This window comes from Centropristis striata, chromosome 13, assembly GCF_030273125.1.
Source record: "Centropristis striata isolate RG_2023a ecotype Rhode Island chromosome 13, C.striata_1.0, whole genome shotgun sequence".
In the NCBI taxonomy this organism is placed as follows: Eukaryota; Metazoa; Chordata; class Actinopteri; order Perciformes; family Serranidae; genus Centropristis; species Centropristis striata.
Genome location: NC_081529.1, coordinates 1,042,757 through 1,063,904, shown reverse-complemented (window position 1 = coordinate 1,063,904; position 21,148 = coordinate 1,042,757). Strand labels below are relative to the sequence as shown.

The 21,148-nt window shown below is 38.3% G+C and overlaps 1 protein-coding gene across 4 annotated transcripts in view; it reads right to left on the bottom strand.

Annotated features, from left to right (window-relative positions):
• Positions 1–21,148, bottom strand: part of LOC131983731 (serine/threonine-protein kinase BRSK2-like) — a 46,117-nt gene that overhangs the window by 9,802 nt on the left and 15,167 nt on the right. For 2 of the 4 annotated variants that reach the window (XM_059348515.1, XM_059348514.1), the window contains exons 7-17: positions 20,078–20,146; positions 18,981–19,127; positions 14,004–14,035; positions 12,286–12,450; positions 9,307–9,404; positions 8,240–8,390; positions 8,055–8,115; positions 6,120–6,726; positions 4,839–4,887; positions 1,919–2,042; positions 224–325 (exon numbers count right to left, since the gene is read on the bottom strand). In XM_059348515.1, the coding sequence (XP_059204498.1) occupies positions 224–325; positions 1,919–2,042; positions 4,839–4,887; positions 6,120–6,726; positions 8,055–8,115; positions 8,240–8,390; positions 9,307–9,404; positions 12,286–12,450; positions 14,004–14,035; positions 18,981–19,127; positions 20,078–20,146 (1,605 nt within the window). The remainder of the gene's footprint in view (positions 1–223; positions 326–1,918; positions 2,043–4,838; positions 4,888–6,119; positions 6,727–8,054; positions 8,116–8,239; positions 8,391–9,306; positions 9,405–12,285; positions 12,451–14,003; positions 14,036–18,980; positions 19,128–20,077; positions 20,147–21,148) is intronic. The other 2 variants (XM_059348518.1, XM_059348516.1) reach the window with 1 other exon arrangement.

Sequence of the window (21,148 nt, the reverse complement as noted above, 5' to 3'; positions counted from 1 at the left end):
TGTCCATATGTATTTATTGATACTTTAAGTAAATTTTGATGCTGATACTTTTGTACTTTTAATTCAGTAAGTTTTGAATGCAGGACTTTTACTGTAGTGGAGTAATTTAACAGTGTGGTATTTGTACTTGTACTGAAGTAAAGGATCTGAATAATTTTCCCACAACTGGTAAAGATGGACTTGTTGGGTCTCAGGATTAAAGAAGTAAAAAATGTAATAATACTTGGAACTTGACAGGCTTCTGGAAGACAGAGGGGCCACCGGAGGACTTGTACTCTGCCCGGAAACTGTTTTGAGACACCACACTGTGGCTGAGGGACGGGATCTGGAGAGGTGGAAGAAAAAAAAAAGATCAAATATTCAATCTGTGCCTTTAGCGCGGCGGTATCAAACTCAAATACACAATGGGCCAAAATGTAAAACTTGAATAAAACCGCGGGCCAACATTGAACAAATAAACCTTTTAATATATACCAAACATGTTTTGCTTTAACATTAAATATGGAACCAGCAACGCTTATAAACATACAATATATAACTAAATAGTGCAGACATGCAAAATCAAATTTCAAATAAAAAACACATCAGTGTCATTAATTTATTAAATAAAAATTAAATAAAAATCTTATGCCTCTTTTCTATTTGCATCCTTCTGATTTAAATATCAAAATAAAGTTTTTCAACAGGTTAATACATTTAAAAATAAAATAACAATAATAAATCTAGTATTAGCGGTAAATGCGCCGTATAATACCGGCGGGTTTTCAATAATATAATAATTTGGTATTGCCTCGCGGGCCAAATAAAATTACACTGCGGGCCAAATTTGGCCCGTGGGCCAGAGTTTGACACCCCTGGTCTAGGTAATGTAACCCTACAGCTCGGTCAGTATCAATTAAGACAAACATAGCAACTTTTCCTTGAGTTTTGAGAAGCATTAATTCCCACAACAATTTCTGAATTACACTGATGAAGCTATGATACCGTATTGCCTTTAATGGAGGAGAAAAAGTGGATAGCTAGTATGATTTAGCCACATTTTGAGGACACTAGTCACCCCACAGGTAGAATGTCTCACAAGTTAAAACTTTTCAGTGGAGGAGATGGAGTAAATGAATAAAAAAGAGGATAGCTAGCAGGATAGCTCCATTTGGTAGCAAAGGAAGGACAAAAGCAAAACTAGCAGCCAACATTTTAAGATAACTTAGCCATATGTCTTTTGAAAGAATTATCGTTTGCTGTAGTTATTTCTCCTGTACTTTCTGACTATGAAGCAATCCCTTCCAAGAGCTACTCCAGTGTGAAATATATGGGACAAAATTCAAAATCTGTGCATTTTAATGACCGCCAAAGCTAATGTGAAGCAGTCACAGTCTGAGTTAGCATGGCTAATATTAGCTAAACCGAACAACCAGTTGTCCAATCAAAGCTTAGCAAACTTTAGCTAATTAATCCCAGACATTTCTCAACGTGCTGACGTGTGTACCAAGGTTATTATAGTTAACGAAAACTAGAATTGAAAAAACATTTTCGTTAACTGAAATAAAAATAAAAACATGAGTTTTTTCAAAAACGATAACTAACTGAAACTGTATTGTGAGGTTACAAAACTAACTAAAATTATAGTGAAAATGTCCTTAGTTTTCGTCTTTGTCAACTTTTTTCATACATAATTCAGTGTTTCTATTTCAACATGCAGGAACACATGGTGAATATGTTTACTGAGACTGGGATGTTTACACTAGAACCAAAATACAAAACACCCAGAACTGTAAGAGTTAATAACCTTATTGGTGCTAAGATGGATAAACCAAAGGAAATTAAGGCACATACCCATTACAAAAAAACTAAAACTAAAACTAATAAAAACTAGAGGCCAGAGTTTGACACCCCTGCTTTAGCAGCTGATGGTACTTACTGAGAGAAAGGCATGGACGATGTCAGCCTTGATGGAGCTGAGTGGCTTGTCTCGAATTATAACAAAGATCTGCTCCTCTTTCTCCAGACTGATGAAGTTACCGAACCACGACTTCTTAGCCAGTCTGCAAATGAACAACATTAGTTTTATTGACACCATTCACTCAGCACAATGAGCACAAATTAACTGGTATATTTATTGTTAAATGGCCTCTAATAACTGAGTGTTGTCCCTGTAGTGTTCAGTCAAAGACTCTGACAACAAAGTGACTATTTATAGCATTTTGGTTTTACAGTTAAATTTAGAAAGAAATCAGAGCAGCACGAAGAATTCTGCCACATGGGATAACAAACACATATGGATCAGTTCTTCTTGTCTTGTCTTCAGGTTTTTATCTTACATAAAGTCTCTCTCGCTCCCTCTAAGTTATGTTACGACTGTTAATTTATTTATTTTTGTTTATTTAAATAATGTTAATAAGTAAATACTCCAATCACTAACATTTATTTTAAACTCAACTGTAAATGACATTTAGCAAGGTTCCTATAGGTGTTTTTGTGTTATATAGCTTGTTTTTCATGATTGTACATTTTCTAGGTGTTTTACAATGTTGTGATGCTTTTATTTTGAAAGGTAGTGACAGGAAATAACAAGTGGAACGGTTAAATGAAAAACGAACTGTAAATAATAACGAGTGCGTAGTAATTCATATAAAGTTGATATAAAGTATCAAAAGGCTTCTATAGTGGCTGACTGACAGGACACAAGGTTTGTTAAAGTTTATTTTCTTCTGTCATATATATTAGTGGCTATATCTGTTGTCTTAACTATAGTAAAAGTGCTTGTTAGCTCTAGTGCTAATGCTAATGTTTGTTATTGTTTTCCACCTCGTAGCTCTTACGGTGGATTCACAAGGTGACCAAGGAATTTATTAACTTGTTAATTGTTAATTTATTAACTTTATGCAAAAAGCAATAGGTGTTTTTGACTAAAGGTACCTCGGGTAACTCAGTTATACGGAAATTTCCTTCAAAATAAAAGCACTGCGGTTGTATTTATTTGTAATTTCTGGGTAATCTCACACAGGTTACCGCTCATCTTGATCACTATGGACGCTGAATACATTCCTATTTACACTGACCGTAAGATGTTAATGTTGGACTTTGTTGTAAGCTAATGTTAGCGGACTAGCGTTAGCTTACAGCAAAGTGAGCTTACAACAAAGTAAGCTAATGCCCGCTAATGTTAGCGCGATAGCTCACCCGTATCAATCACATTGCTGTTAAAAAAATCAAATAAATGAATGATCCACGTTTTAGTTGGTCTCTGTAGCGGCACTGAGTTGGTCTTACTGGTCCGATAGCCTAGCTCCCAGCCCCTAACGTAGCGGCAAGGAGTTTGTACTGCTGTTGAATCAGTTTTCCCGGTTTGAGACCCGGCTCTTTGGCGGTGGAAAACCAAAGAACTGCTTGCAATTTGGTACTGGCCGGGAACCGGCTGGGAACCGGCTCTGGTCGAAAAGCCGTATATGTCTACCAGGAGGGACAAATTAGCTGTTACCAAGCTAAGGTTAGCTACATGTTAGCAAGCTGATCTTACCTATAAGTTAGCAAGTTGATTAAATCAAATCAAATAGTCTTTATTGTCATTATATAGTTCACTATACAAGGAAATTGAAAGTGCCACTGCATAAGGTGCATAGTTATGACAATCATAACACAAAACAACATGAGTAAAAACATTTTAAAAAATACCGAGCTAAACAAGGACAAAAACAAGAACAAGGACATGTGATGTAATAAATAAGTATAAAAATAAGTAAATGGCTACTTAAAATGCTATAATTTATACATGAGGTAAATTGAGTGTTTTGCACATATCAATTGTATTGCACATGTCCGTTTTATTGCACATTTTAATTAATTTATCCTGTGTGGGTGTTGAGAGATCTGAGTGTTAAGAGTTCTGACAGCCCAGGGAAAGAATGTCAGCTATATGTTAGCAAGCTAATGTTAGCTACATGTTAGCAAGCTGATCTTACCTATATGTTAGCAAACTAATGTTAGCTACATGTTAGCAAGCTGATCTTACCTATATGTTAGCAAGTTGATGTCAGCTATATGTTAGCAAACTAATGTTAGATATGTGTTAGCAAGCTAAGGCACTTAATACTGCATATGTTTCTGAGTTATCCACATTTTGTGTCAGTTTAGTGTCAGTTGTTTGCTAACAGACATAATTGTCAAGGAGGCTCCTTCATTCAATCAAAGTCAATGGAGAGCGATTTTTCCCTCCGGTGGGGGGCGGGGCTTAGCTTAAGTGCTCTATTATATATCTAAGTACTGAGCTAGGGGCTAAAAATAAAAATGTATCTTCTTTCAACAGTTCAGTTTTTTGTTTCTTAAATTTGGAAACAGTAATTGAAAGAAAATCTCTGTTCTGGGCCTCGACCCTATGGTGTGATTCTTCTGTTGATTAACAATTAGATATGCAATTTATTTTGTTTTCTTATTTTATTTCTTATTCTCTCTATTATTTCTATATCTGTAGCCGGATGATTCTTCCTTTTAAATGTTCTCTAATGAAATGATAAATTATAAGTGTATACAGCTGATATTGACACTATAGACATCTGAATTAATGATTTTTGCAGTATAACATTTGTCGGGTAAATATGAATGTTGAATTTTTTTTGACAGTATTGCATGTATGTATTAATTGAGTTTGTTATTGTTTTTCTTGTATGTACTGTTTTTGTTTATGTTGTTTGTATGTTATGTTATATGTCTTTTTAGGGACCCCAGGAAGACTAGCAGTCGCCAAGGCGTCAGCTAATGGGGATCCAGTCAATAAACAAAAAAACAAACTGTTAAAATGTTGTCTTGCATTTAGATGGAAAGTAGAACATTTGTGGACTTACTCTGGACTCGACTCTGGAGTCAAACTGGACATGTCCTCTGATGTGGGGACTAAAAACAAAGAGAGAGAGAGAGAGAGAGAGAGAGAGAGAGAGAGAGAGAGAGAGAGAAAGGGAAAAGGGCAGTGAATCTTGATGACAGGCCCTAATCTAATTGCCCTAATTACAAATTATCACAGACATTAGTCAACACAGCTGCAGGCTGCAGGCTGGGCCACATGGTAATTTCTTGGTAATAATAGATTCTATCTTGATGTGGATGCAGAGTAATAGGAGTCTGATTGTTTAAACTGTAAGAAGAGCATCAAGGTCACACTGATAGATATACACGTCACATCCTGCAGACGCAAAACAAGTTTTTAGAACATATTAGGCCCTCCAGAAAAACGCGATTTTGAGATCGCTGATTTTATTGCAAAATCAGCCAAATACCGCTGATTAATGCGGGGGTCAATATTTTTAAAAAAGGCCGCATATTCACCGCAATAATCGCATTTTCCGCGCAAATATGCGGGACTGGCTTGATTACACAATCTCCGCACTTTTCTGCATAAAGTTGGGAAGAGAAAAAAAAGTCTAAATGAACCAAATGAACTGGTGATGTAATTCATATGCGGCTCGCGGCGTCATCTCCGCATTAATGACTGGAGATAAATCCAGCGACTCCGTCTTAACGAGCGCTAACAAGGTCGGCCGACTTATTAACTTGTTAACAAGCCGGCCGACCTCGTTAGCGGCAGTTAGCTACAGTTAGCTCTGTAGCAGTACAGTGTGTATGTGCTGCAGGAGTTGTTGTTTGTTTACAACAAGCAGCGGAGTGAGCGGTGTCAGTGGGGTGAAAAGACGAGTGAAAACCTCTAACCTGTTGACTTCAGGTCTGTCCCCGCCCATCATCACGTCTTCAAGTTGTGAAATACGATCCGCCGTTAACCTGAGGTACTTTATTTTGAAAATATACCGGATGTTTTATTTTGTTTAAACCTTCTGTGAAGTAACTTGGTTCTAGTATGCTTGTTTATCATAGGAAGTCTTTAAAGTGGCTCTTTTTCATTCAGTAGCAGCATATTTTGTAACTTTGCATAATTCACAACTTTTTGCATAATTCGCAAGTTTCCGCAACTTCTCGCAACTTCTCGCAATTTCACTGCATAAAATAATTTAAAAACCCTGCATATTCAATCGCAAAATCCAGGATTTTAGCCTGCGTTTTTCTGGAGGGTCTAACATATTGTCTCAACCAATCAGTGTTGAGGATTCACAGCATCCTCATCCACCTTCACTCACCTTGCAGTTTGCGCCGGTGGAACCGTGGCGAGCCCAGGAGGTTGTTTTTGAACGAGTTGAGTCTTGTTCTCCAGTGGGCGGAGCTCGAGGCGGCCATGCCCCCGCTGCCCCCCGGGCTGGAGGGCGGCGTCAGCGACAGCGAGGCGCCGCCAGCTCCGTCCGCTCTGGAAGAAGAAGACGAGGAGGAAGAGGAGGGAGGGGTGGTGGAGGAAGGGTGTTGGATTTGGTGCACAGGCGTGCCCAGAGGGGTGGGCAGCGGTGAGCCCTGCGGCGTGACCTGCGACACAGGGGGAGGGGTGGCAGAGGAGTTAGAGGACGAGTGGACGTTCTTGGACTTGAAGACAGACGGAGAAGGGAAGTTGAAGAAGCGTGAGGGGGAGAGGAGTGGGGAGGGGGACGGGGAGGGGGAGCGAGGAGTCTGGAGGGGGAGGGACTTCATGGAGTGGAGGTGGGGCCGGTCGGTTTGGCCCTTTGAGGGCAGGGTCTGTGTTTTGGGGTCGGGTGGTGGTCGGGTGGGCCGGGAGGTGGTGGTGGTACTTCCTGCTTTGGGGTCTTTGGAGGAGGAAGCGGAGGTGACTTCTGAATGGCTGAAAGTGAAGACCGGGCTCTGATGGGCAGACACAGAGATGGGGAGAAGGAGGGAAAGAGGGATGGACAGATGAGAGAGAGAGAGAGAGAGAGAGAGAGCAATGGTCATGAATTATGGTTCATGGAAAGATTCTTGAACATGATCAGATGCACTGAAGGGAAGATGGAATCGGTGATCTTTGGTCTTGGGCAGGCATGTCCAAACTATTCCACAAAGGGCCAAAAAAGACACAAATTGACCACAAAATGATCAAAAAAGACACAAAATGACCAGAAAAGACACAAAACGACAAAAAAAGACACAAAACGGCAAAAAAAAAGACACAAAATGACCAAAAAAGACAGAATGGCTGCCATATGGGATACAGATAGCACGCGGCTAATTCACCGGCATTAGCGCCCTATTGTGGCTGCAGGTTTTCGTTCTAACCAAGCAGCAGCACACCAGACTTGACTCACTTAATCAACTGATCTCAGTCTTCAGACAGTTGATTGGTCAAACTGTGTGCTTTTGCTTGGTTGAAATGAAAAACCTGCAGCCACACCGCCCTTTGTGGAATAGTTTGGACATGCCTGGTCTTGGCTATAGTTATGTGTTTGTTTTAGTCCCTTTTGTCCATGTCAGCATGTACACACAGACTTTAGTATGAGTCAGCATGTCTATGAAATGGGAATGTGTATGACAGAATGTGATAGTATGATGGAAAGGCAACGACAGCAGCAATAGTCTGATAATACGTATACGCTCACTATAGTCTAGACGAATTTCAGAAAAAGGCCTCCTATAAGAAGTGAGGAGCATTTATGGGTACAAGTCAGGAACCGGCCTACCTTACAGATCTCAAGGGTGCTGAGTCCAAAAAAAATGGTTCCCAAGCGAAATTTTGAGTTTTTGACCTTCTAATTTGTATCAAATGGCCACCAAATTGCCCATCTTGCTCAGTCGTTGGACCATTTCCCCTTAGTTTTTTTGTAAGTAGAAAATCAAAGATGAGGAAATTAAGTTTCTGGATCTATAGTCTAGAGTCAGAGCAAGAATATAGTGGAGGCTCAGTGTCTTTTTTATGTATATATATATATATATATATATATATATATATATATATATGCAAAATACCAACTGGAACATTTAAAAGTGATATTGATTGAATATTTATGTCGGCCTTAAAAAATGACACAAATAATGCTTAATTTCACCTTAAAAGTTGATATTTTGCATACACATACAAAGAGATGTAGAAATACTTATAATTACTATGACTATGAATACTCAAACAGGTCAGAGGCAATGAACATTTCTATACCACAGTTAAACAAAGAATAAATAGGGTAGAATGAGGTTTTTACCCTGGGACTGCTGAGAGGACTGGAGGACAGACCCGTGGACGCTCCACTGACCGAACGAGACCTTTGGAACAAACAACAAACAACAACAAGAGTCATCCAGGTGAATCATATCCAACAATCAAAAGATATAGTTTGTAATTCTAATCTGCTCTAAAGTCGAGCTTGTTATTCCCCTTGGATCTTACCTCTGGCTGTGTGCATTGGTGTCCAGGGCCCTGCGAGGTGGGGTGGGAGACCCCTGGTCTGTGACACTGAGGACCTCCAGGCTCTTCCTCTCTGGACGACATCGGCCGTGACGCGTGAGCATCGGGGAGTCCACGCGCTTTCTGGGAGGGTCTTGGCAGATTAAAAAAAAACAAAAACTAGTGATTTTGGTGACATTTTAGAAGACATTTGCTTTCATAATCAAGCCCTTGTTATGTTGTTCTTGGTGTCATTGTCCTAAAGGTAAAGAGCAAGTGATGTCACAAATTTATGTAAAATGACAACGACTTCCTAACACAGAAATCTGTGCTGTAATGTGTGAAAAGTAAGTGAAACAGCGGAGCGTTCTAAAAATAGTACACACGTCATTATCTCTGTGTCTGAGCATGGAGGTCAACCAGGAAGTGCTTTAAGCCTGCAATCCACCAAAAATTCCAGCAGGGGGCGCTAAGTTTGGCTGCAGAAAAAATCTGCCCATTCATTTCAGTGCAAAATTTGAAAACTTCTCACTTGATTTATTACCTCAGAATTTTTTCAGGACAACATTATGGTCTCAATCACTAGTAAAAAATCATCTTCAAGACAATTTGATGTCAATAGTTCTAATAATGGCCCCATTTAGAAGAAAATAGAAGATGAAGAATCGTATGATTTGGGGCGGGGCTAGCTTTGATTGACAGGTCACTGACAAGGCGAGCCGTCACCAGGAGAGAAGCAGAACAATGCGTATCCACGGCAACGTGTCAATAAAGTTATATATAAAGTTATATAGATAGAAAAGAGGACGTTTACCGGTTTGGTCTCATAACTTTGACCCTTTCACTGTATTTTACCTTAATGACAGTTTATTTGAACGTTTTGTTCAGTAAATGTCTTGTTCAGTGTTTGGTTGGACTAACAGACACTCCAAGGAGTTGCTCATTGGGATCCCCATTGGTTTTACATTGGTATTGTTTCTGTGCTGGTTGTTTTCATACATTACATGCCGTGAGTAGCTAAGAGGTCGAGGTCATTTCACGAAATTTGGTGAGATCAGGCTGGTTCTCACCTAGGTCGTTTCTGGGCGGCAAATCCTCATCTTCACAGCTGGGGTACCGCTCCTTCCTGTCCAACAGGAGGTAGTAGATCATCTTTTCCTGGTTCTCCCTGCAGAACAAGATGCAATACAGGAAAAGACTCGTCAGATATACAAATCTGACAACTACAGCTGGCTTGGCACCATGCTACACTGCAAAAAAGCCAACTTGTATTTTTTGGCCTAAAACAGTGATTTAAGTTGGTAAAACTTGGAAATATAAATTATTGACATTTAGGGCAATAATGTAAGTTAGCACAACAAAGGAAGCCAGTTGTCTGCTCAAAAACAAGTTGGTGAGTTGTTGTTACTTATATCTTTAAGTTGGGGTTCACAACAAGGGACAATAGTTCTGATAACTCTTATTTCTTTGTTGGGAAATTCAGTCATTAGCGAAAGCTAGCGGCTAACTGATGCTAGCGGCGCTGCTTGTTACAGCTACAAGAGTAGCCATTAGCGTATCATTGCTAACTCAAAATTGTGGTCGCAACATTAGCTGACATTCATTGCGGCTACAACAAAACTTAAAATATTTAGTTTAATTGTCCAACTTAAAATTTTATCGAAGTTTGTTGCATTGAAATTTTGAGTTCACCCAACTTTTCTTTTTTTGCAGTGTAGAAGTTCACATATAGATCATGACCCAAAAAAAAGTGGTCAAGTCAGGTCATATAGTAAGTAATGTTTGATGAATTGTTTCTAAATTCAGTAAATGTGACACATTAAACTTGTTTCAAGGCATTCAAAGTTGCAGCTTATATCAAAAAATCAGCTCAGTTGACATTTTTGGACCCTAGTCACAAGGACCTGTCCTGTCAAGGGAGCGTCCTTGTCTTTTGGTGAGGGAAACTCACTGTCCTTTTAGCTCTGATTTTAGTTTCCACTAATTCTTAAAGGAATTATCTATGTTTAGTAATAGTTGCTAAGTCTTTCTGTCTACTGTTTGGGGCTAGTAAAGCCTGGGGAAGGGCATGATGAGACCTGTGAGAAAACAGTAAAACCAAGTTCACTGCAAAAAAAGAAAAGTTGGGTGAACTCAAAATTTCAAGGCAACAAACTTCGATAACATTTTAAGTTGGACAATTAAACTAAATATTTTAAGTTTTGTTTTTGAGTTTGCTCAACTCTGAATTCAGATTTTTGTCAACTCAACTGTAAGTTGTACAAACTTATAATTTTACATTGTAATAACTTTTAATCCTTACTTCTGCTAACTTCTGCAATGTGCTGAATTGGCACGATTGTAACGCCGCTATGAAATGTCAGCTAATGTTGCGACCACAATTTTGAGTTAGCATTGATACGCTAATGGCTACTCTTGTAGCTGTAACAAGCAGCGCCGCTAGCATAAGTTAGCCGCTAGCATCAGTTAGCCGCCAGCATCAGTTAGCCGCCAGCATCAGTTAGCCGCTAGCTTTCGCTAATGACCGCATTTCCCAACAAAGAAATAAGAGTTATCAGAACTATTGTCCCTTGTTGTGAACCCCAACTTAAAGATATAAGTAACAACAACTCACCAACTTGTTTTTGAGCAGACAACTGGCTTCCTTTGTTGTGCTAACTTACATTATTGCCCTAAATGTCAATCATTTATATTTCCAAGTTTTACCAAATTAAATCACTGTTTTAGGCCAAAAAATACAAGTTGGCTTTTTTTGCAGTGTTGAAATATGCTAAGAGGCCAATGCTACTGCTGTTCTGGAAATTGAGAAACCTCATCAGTTTGTCAAAGAAGAGGACATAATGGATTTGAGGAGAGAGGGACAAAAAGAGCCACTGTTGATATTGCTGCTCTTGTTCCTGCCAGGCCAGGCAGAATAATATTGTAAGTAATTGACTGACCACAATCAGACAAAAAAAGACAATTAGAGAAAGAGACAGAGAGATAGTGTGAGAGAAATTCAATTCACTACACACACAAATATGCATTTTGTTTTCTTCATGCATGCAAATTGAACATTGGCCTCTGAGAGACTTGATATATCTGTTTTCTGATATACACTACCGGTCAAAAGTTTTAGAACACCCCAATTTTTCCAGTTTTTTATTGAAATTCAAGCAGTTCAAGTCAAATGAACAGCTTGAAAGGGTCCAAAGGTAAGTGGTGAACTGCCAGAGGTAAATAAAAAAAGGTAAGCTTAACCAAAACTGGAAAATAATGTACATTTCAGAATTATACAAGTAGGCCTTTTTCAGGGAACAAGAAATGGGTTAACAACTTAACTCTATGGAGTCTCGGGCTATTTTGTCCATTTTTGAATTCTTTTCATGTCTTTGTAAGTCATTTTGTGTCTTTTTTTGGTCATTTTGTGTCTTTTTTGGGTCATTTTGTGTCTTTTTTTGGTCATTTTGTGTCTTTTTTTAGTCATGTTGTGTCTTTTTTTGTCATTTTGTGTCTTTTTTTGGTCATTTTGTGTCTATTTTTAGTCATTTTGTGTCTTTTTTTGTCATTTTGTGTCTTTTTTTGGTCATTTTGTGTCTTTTTTAGTCATTTTGTGTCTTTTTTGGTCATTTTGTGTCTTTTTATAGTCATTTTGTGTCTTTTTTTGGTCATTTTTTGTCTTTTTTTTTGTCCTTTAGTCCATCATAAAATGTGATTTTGAATCTTTTTTTACTTTCAAAACACTATCATGCTCAATAAAGAATTTTAAATGTTGCAAATGTGCATTAATTTCAGATTACACTGAGACATTAAACTGCATAATTTTCAATTAAATTCTGGAAAAGTTGGTGTGTTCTAAAACTTTTGACCAGTAGTGTATATATATATATATATATATATATATATATATATATATATATATGTAATCTTTAAATATTATGCAGTTAGAAATAAAGCAGATTTACTAAACTCTTTGACTGATGTTGTTCCTGTTATGTTTTCTCACAAACAACACTGATGTATTGCCATTTATTCAAAGTGCAAATGTTTGATGGGTAATATTTACTCACTCCTCACTTGTAAGGTCCTGTGTGAGTTTGACCCGGTCTCTGAAGCACCCTAAGGAGTACATGCTCTCCAGGACATCAGGATCCAGGTCTGTTAGGGACAGGATCCTCTTCACACACACCCGACGAGGAGGAGGCTGCTCTGGGCAAGGCTCGTTACGACCACCCCTGATAGGAGAAAATCAGTGTTTATAATCAATTACAAATGTTAAAAACATCTCAAAGTTTACAATGACTTCCACTGAGAAAATTACTTTTCACAGGCTGATAAAAATATAAAAGAAAAGTTAATCTCTGGAAACAGATATCTGCATAAAAAGGCAGAATCTCTACACAACAGGACAGAATTGAATGATTGATTGATTGATTGTCTTTATTTCAAACATGCAAGCAAATAAAAAAAAAAACAAGTTTAAATATTAATAGATGAATAAATAAAAAACAAAACAAAAAAGCAAAAAAAATTGAGGAAACAGACACTTTCTGCGAGCTCGAAAGGGAGTAGGAAGAAGTAAAAAAACGTATCGAGTCCTACCCCTTAACAGGTCTCTATATCTATATACATATAAAGAAAATGTTGGTATTAGATCTGGTTTCCATAGTCCGTTTGTAGCCAAAGTAATAATGACCAATCTCGTTTGAGCGGGTTTTGGTTGAATAAAAACAGGATGGTAAACAGTGAGTGTGAATAGCAAATGAGGCGTATTACAACCTTGGAGCAAGGTTATAATAGTTTTGGATTTTTCATTAGTTTTAGTTTTAATTTCGTTGTCAATTTTTGTTTTCAAATTCAGTTAGTTTTAGTTCGTTTTTAGAGTGAGTTTTCTAGTTTTGATTAGTTTTATTTTTTGGAAAATGCTTAGTTTTAGTGTTAGTTTTAGTTTTTTTGTAATGGGGTATTTTTTGGGTGCCAGATTCAATAAGGTCACAATAAATGTTGCCTTTATTTCCTTTGTCTGATCCATCTCAGCCCCAATAAGTTTATTAAGTCATAAAACCAGATAGATGAAATAGATTTCATATCAACCAAAAAGGTTTATGTATGAAAAAAGTTGTCAAAGACGAAAACGAAGGACATTTTCACTATAATTTTAGTTAGTTTTAGTCAGTTTTGTAACCACAAAATACAGTTTCAGTTAGTTACAGTTTTTTAAAAAACTCCCACTTAACGAAAATGTTTTTTTCAATTCTAGTTTTCGTTATTTCATTAACTGACGTTAACTATAATAACCTTGGTTGTAATGTCACATAGCAATTCAGATAGTTTTGTGGCTTAACCAAGGGCTAAATGTATATAACTGTAAACATAACATATAACGTAATGTTTCCCATAATGTCGCATATAATGGATATATCAATTTTACTTGTTTTTTGACATACAACAAGGACTTTCTCAAGTACTTTCAATGAGAGCAGTGTGGTAAAGGGGAAGCAGCAGTTACCGTCCACATAAACATTTAAACAGATTTATCTCTGCTACAGAGTTCACCTTGCTGAGCTGCTGGTGGCAGACGCCTGGCGGGAGGAACTGCTTTTATAAACGCTTTGTTATTTTGGGGAATGCTCTTGCAGGTTGGCGGTTGTCAGGCAGGTTGCCACCAGACGGTGTGAAAGCAGCTTAATAAGGGGGATGTGGGTGGTGCTTGCTGAGGTGGAGAAGGGAATGTGCAAAATGCAGAGGAAGTAAGAAAAAAAGTAAGAGAAATGAATATTATACTTACTGGTACCAGGCGTGTTTCTGTATTGCTTCTAGCTGTAAACGACAAAAATAGAAGACAAGATTATAGAAGTTGTTTATTTTTTCCCCATTTCCACAGCCCTAAAATGACACCTCGACCAAGACGAAACATTCTGTGTAAATAAAATTTTTTTATGGAAGTCCATAGCTACCAAGTGGCTACACACTTAATGGTAATTTAGCTCTTTGCTGTGATGGCCGGAAATTAATAAATTAAATCTCAGAGTATTCCTACATACTTTCTTTATGGACCATGCACCCCAGCATGGCCCTATGGATGGTCCATCCATCTCTTTGTTGAAATATCTCAATACACAATAATAAAATAATTAACAGGCTCAGTTGGTAGAGTTGGTTGGCCCCCAACCGAAGGGTTGGTGGTTCGATCCCTGACCATGGCAGCCTACATGTCAAAGTGTCCTTGAGCAAGATACTGAACCCCAAATTGCTGGTGGCAATTTGGCAGGTGGGACCGTTTAGGGTAGCCTCTGCCACCAGTATGAATGTGTGTGTGAAAGGGTGAATGAGTCAGTCTGTAGTGTAAAGAGCTTTGAGTGGTTGCAAAGAGACTAGAAAAGCGATATATAAGTGCAGGTCCATTTACCATTTACCATTTAATTGGCATAAAAATTGGTGCAGACATTCATGGGCCCCCTTAGGATGAATTGTAATACTTTAACTCTTCATCTATCCATCATAAGGTATAAGTTAATTTAGTCTTATACTTTAGTTTGGTGTATGACCAAATACCCAACAGCTTCAGTTGTACTTAGTTGTACGAGTTAAGCTATGATTGGTGCTTTGCTATTGCTCTGACGTGTCATTGTTACAATGGCCCATTAGTCAGAAAAATGATCTTTCTCTGGAACATAATTATTTTTTAAGAAGCATTGGTAGTCACTGTACTCTAGTGTGGACTATTGGACCTTCGGACTCTCTTATTCCTATCCGTTGGACCGTTCGGTTGTCGAAAATTTCGCGAGAAACTATTTTGTTGAGTGAACATAGATAAATAACACAGATAAATGTCAACCCTATATAACCCCAGCTGGTGTCACGTTTAGAAAAGAAAAACACAAAGCAAATTGGGTTGTTTTAACATAAATCATTCTAATAAACTAAAATTTGTTGCATTTTATGCTTAAACTACATGTTTTAAAATTGTTCAACCACAAAACATAAATGTTTATAGTAGAAGCTACATGTTAGACTAAGGAGAAGATAACAGACAACCCTAACCCTAACCCTTGTTTGTAAAGAAAGGCGCACATGGCACTGGTGGGCAGAAGCATCATTTTCAGTTTAGCACTAGCAAAGCAGTGGTTGCAAAGCTATTCTCTCTGGATCCTCCAGCTTCCTCCCACAGTCCAAAACATGCAGCTTAGGTTGAATTGGTCACTCTGAATTGCCCATAGGAGTGAATGAGAGGGATGGTTGTCTGACTCTATGTCCAGGGTTTAGCCAGCCTCTTGCCCAGTGTTCATCATTGGCGCTGCCCAGTGGTGGAAAGTAACTAAGTACATTTACTCAAGTATTGTACTTGAGTACAGTTTTGAAGTATTTGTACTTTACTTGAGTATTTCCATTTTATGTAACTTTTTACTTCTACTTCACTACATTTGGAGGCAAATATTGTAATTTTTACTCCACTGTGTTTAGCTGCCAGCTTTAGTTACTTTTCACATCAAGATTTAACATAAAAAAACATGATACATTAAAAGTGATTAGGCTTTTTTTTTTTTTACTAAACCTCATAACAGTATATTTAATAGTAAAATGAAAAATACAAACAATCCAAAATTAAAGCTCTTACATTAATGCATCAATACAAATAATTTATAAAACAATGGGTGAGTGGGGTCATTCTGCATAACAAGTACTTCTACTTTTGATACTTTAAGTACATTTTGATGCTGATACCTTTCTACTTTTACTTCAGTAAGTTTTGAATGCAGGAATTTTACTTGTAGTGGAGTAATTTCACAGTGTGGTATTAGTACTTTTAGTTAAGTAAGAGATCTGAATGCTTTTTCCACCACTGGCCCACCAGCAACTACGTGTCATCACTCCGTGTTATCAGAGTGGTGACTCCTAAACTCTTTCTGCATTAGTTCTGCATACAGTGGCAGCCATCCCATCAGTGCTGCACCGTATCTCTTGGGGTTGGAGTAAGGGAGCAGCTGCAGTTTTGCAAGCATATAAAAAGTCAAAAGTGGGCCTGCTGTGAGCTCTGTATGCAGAGAGGAAACCAGCGAGCAGCTGTATGCAGCGAGAGCTTTGCATTTGTGAACGGCACAAATGCAACATATCCTGTATCCAAACTGATATTAATGTGAAATTTGGGTCCATTTCCTAACGTTCTGCTTCCTTGCTACAGATATACTTTTAAAATCTGTCTCCTTGTGTGGTGGTTTGTTGTTTGCATGGAGGCAGCTAGCAGACAGACAGACAGAGACAGAGAGAGACAGTCTGACCTGGTTTCAGGCTCCATTAATCAACAGCTCATCAGATGAAGCCACAGCTTTGATTAAATCTGCTCTGTTGTAGCTGAATGACTAACTGACCAGGCTTCCTCTCTGTCAGCAGTCTCTTCAGACCACATTATCACAGTTGTCTCCATTTATCTGCCTCTTGAGCATGAATTCATGTCCACTCCACATTCCTACTTTATACGAGCTTCTTTTGTAACCTGGCTGCAGTGGAATTTCTTCTAGCTACACTGTAAAAAAAATCTGTTTAATACCGGCAGCTGTGGTTGCCAGAATTTCACCGTAAAAAATACAGGGAGTCTTCTACTGTAAATAAATAAAAATCAGCAAAAACTGTAATTTAGACTGAGTAGTGCCTTTATTTTTAGGGTGATTGTGTCCTTGTGACATTATGGTATTTCTCCATTCAATTTTCCATGAAAAAACTGTGTTTTCTACAGTCTAAAAGTTTTGCATTATTCCTTGATTTACGGTAATTACAAGCATCTACTACGGTGATATTACATTTTTAATTTTACGGCCTATTTCTGATGCAATTTGACAGTGTTTTACTGTCATTTTTACAAACATTTTTTTACAGTGTAGCTGTCCATTCACTCAGTCATTCATTTATTCACTCACTCCCTTCTACCTCCCCCTGAACTGCCAGTTTCTTTTCAAGCCAAAGAGGGAAAGCTGGCATTTAGGCGAAAATGAAGAGAGGTCCTCGTCTCTTTCCCCCTCAGTGCCTCCATCTTTCTTTACAGCCACTGATTAAGCCACTTGATCCATCCATTCATTCATATGAACGTGCATGCATATATTTATGTTGCTCTTGCTTCCTAAATCTTGGTTTCCAGGAGTCTCATCCCAAAATAAACCCCAACTTGCCTTTGAGGACAGAAATAAAAATCCTGTCACGGCTGACTCCACTCTTGCCTTTTAGCGATACCTGAGGTCCTCTGCTCTGTTCTTTCCACCTTCCTCAAGTCCTTCCTCTTCCTTTTGTAAGGTCTTGTGTCAGGGTAAATTTCTGTTACATCTTGAAGCAAAGCCTGGGGGTTTTCTCTCCTCCCTCCCTCCTAAATGTATGCTTCATGCTTCATGTGCCATTGAAACTGATGGTGGTGCAGTAAGCCCTGCTCTTCTTATTTACTTTAGCTTTTCCATTCATATGCAGATTAAAAAGATAAAACAAGGCATATTTAACCCTCAACAATGCTAATAAAGTTTTGAAACAATGGTTCTTTCAATCTTCAACAGAGATGGAAAGGCAAAGCGAGATGGGTCACTCGTTAGCTACTTCTATCAACAGCTCCAGAGAAAACCACGTGTTTGATTTATTTTAGGTTTTAATGTCTTCTGGATGCAGTCTGATGAGGTATATAATATGAGTACCAAGCCACGCTAGCTAGTTTGCCATTCAACGTTAGCTAAGTTAGCTGGTTAACAAAAAAAGGCAAAAACTGAAGAATTAACTGTTAGCAAACTAGCTAATTTTGGTTAAGACTGAATCAAGAAGATGTGAAACACAGGTTTTAATGTCTTCTGGATGCAGTCTGATGAGGTATATAATATGAGTACCAAGCTAACGTTAGCTAGTTTGCCATCTAACGTTAGCTGGTTAACAAGAAAAGGCTAAAACTGAAGAATTAACTGTTAGCAAACTAGCTAATTTTGGTTAAGATTGAATCAAGAAGATGTGAAACACAGCAACTAGCTAAGTTAGCTGGTTAACTAATGTTAGCAAGAAAAGGCTAAAACTGAAGAATTATCTATTAGCAAACTAGCTACTGTTGGTTAAGACTGAATCAAGAAGATGTTAAAACATGTTTTTTTCCCCCAAGACTTTTTAAAAACAGGTTTTAATGTCTTCTGGATGCAGTCTGATGAGGTATATGATACGAGTACCAAGCCACGCTAGCTAGTTTGCCATCTAGCGTTAGCTAAGTTAGCTGGTTAACAAGAAAAGGTTAAAACTGAAGAATTAACTGTTAGCACACTAGCTAATGTTGGTTAAGACTGAATCAAGAAGATGTGAAACACAGGTTTTAATGTCTTCTGGATACAGTCTGATGAGGTATATGATACGAGTACCAAGCTAACGTTAGCTAGTTTGCCATCTAACATTAGCTAAGTTAGCTGGTTAACAAGAAAAGGCTAAAAGTTAAAATGAGAGAACTGTCCGCCATGTTTTTTGTTCTGACCGCCGGGACCTTGAAAGTCACGTGACTTTGAACAAACCAATAGGAACAAATATCCATGGAATAGCCACGGGATATGACTGTCATTAACTTGCATTGTAGCGAAATCCGTGTCAGTTTCACGGAAATTTGAGTGATTCCGTGGCTATTCCACGGATTTTGAGTTAAGCAAATCCGTAGCTATTTCACGGATTCCTGTGAGACCAGGTTCGCTAAAACACTGAGGCTAAACCTACATGTTCAAAATCCAACAGACAGACAGACAGACTGTGGTCCATCTATGCTCACCGTGAGTCTCTTATCAGAGTTGACTTCTATCATTCCTTTAAGCAAAGCTTGGCAGTCAGGAGGTATAAAGTGGGGCATGTGGAATACCCCACTCTTCACTTTTTCAAGAAGCTGCCGCAGGTTATCATGGTCAAAGGGCAAGGCACCCTGGGAAAGAATGGGAGAAGAAGGATAGAGAGACAGAAAGGAAAACTTAATAAGATGAGAATATGAGATGGGAGAGATACAATGAAATGGTTCCAGTTTTATGTCTCATTAATGCAAGAAGCACCATGTAACATCTGTGGTTGTTTGCATTTTACACAGCATAGTTAAATGAATAGTTTGGGTAATGCACAAATATATCATGGAAAAATATTATGCAGCCATTAAGCTAAGTTTAGCATAAATTCAGAAAACCTTTGCCCAAAGGTAACAAAATCTGCTGACCAGCACCTCTAAAGTTCAATAATTAACACATTCTACCTGGTTTGTTTAATTTGTATAATAATTTAAGTGGGAAATGACAATTCATTTTTTTCTCCTTGGGTTATTGTACTACATTTATGGATTAAACAAACAAGATATTGCATTTTAATTAGAAAGCTTTAAAAGTGCTGGTAGGTTGATTTTGTTTCCTTTCTCTGACTACACCCTGTGGAGTATGTCATTGTTTTATTTTCTCACAAAATGCATTGTATTTAAGGTTTCACAAATGTGTTATTTTACATCCCTGTCTTTTTCAGACTGTTTTTTTTTTTTTTTGCACATTTCTACGTTTCTTGGCTAGTTACAGACACCAACTGTCATTCAGTGGAAAAGTGGAAAGCCGTTATCGGCCATTTCACCAACACACTTGTGCATTTGAAGAAACTGCCTTGTTCGTCGACCACAAGATATAAAAAATGTTGACCCGGCTGCAAATAATAGTTGCAAGAATCTTCACAGAATATCTTTAACATTTAATATTTATAAGCCAAGTCTGGCTTGACAGAAGACGTTTTATTAGGGTTAATGGGATTATTGTTGTACATGATTTGAATATAGGGAATCAAAGGGGAAAGAGAAACACTCTACTGGAAGAAGAACATTTTTTTTTTGAGAAAGAGTTTTCTTACCACTAGAAGAGCAAAGAGAATGACTCCACAGCTCCAAACATCTGCTCTGCGACCATCGTACTTCTCCCCCTGACACACAAATGTGAGGACATGGTAGCATTAGACATGCTACAGGTTGATAGCATTCTCATTCTGTATCTGTACAATGAATATGAAGCTAGCAACCAAAGATTCAGGCTACGTTTACACGAGGACGGTCTGAACAGAAGACGCAAAAGTGGCGTCGCGTCTTCACTTTTTATTCCTCGTTTAGACGAGCGTTTTCAGGAGGAAATCTGCTGATACGGTGACGCAAAAGTGTGTGAAATTCGATTGTATGCAGCCAGGCGGCATCACTTAAAGCCATAAGAGCATCTTTGGGCATGCAGAAGTTTTCACGCCACACATTTTCATCAGCTACTCCTTCCACAAAGTTCTCCTCCATCACTAGATCTCCCAGGTCTCGTTCACAGCCGTCTGGCTCCTCCCACCAATTGCTGCATCCAGAATGTGATGGAGGTAATTCCAGATCCTTCTCTGTTCACTAATACTATCTGTACATATCCTGGACATTTGGTGGAAAGACTCCTGTAAGTTTATTAGAGCTGCCAGAGCAGCTTGAAGGTCCGACGCATGGAAATAATCCCACGTTTGTTTATTTTCCTTCAGATTTTTGCATTTTTAAGCCCCAAAAACACCGTCACCGTCTAAACGAAAGGCACTTCCGATAAAATATTTTGTCGTATTTACCCGCAAGCGTCCTCGTGTAAACGGGGCCTCAATTTAAAAAAATAACAACCAAAGACTGCGTATAAGAGAGTCACGTCATCCATTGCTGTGTAGAACATTTAAATTATTTGAGTTCAGAGTTTTGGCTGTCATCATCATGGTTTTTGGGCCATTGCCATATTGCTTTTGTCAGGGCAAGAAGTGACCATATATGGACAAGATGTCCAAGTCTGAAAATGAACAGTCCACTCCATACAGTGTCTTTTGTACAACAGAACACTGAACAAGACACTTTCAGGTTACAATTAACTGAAAACACATCATGAAAGGGTCAAAGTTCTAAGATGAACACGTACAACATCC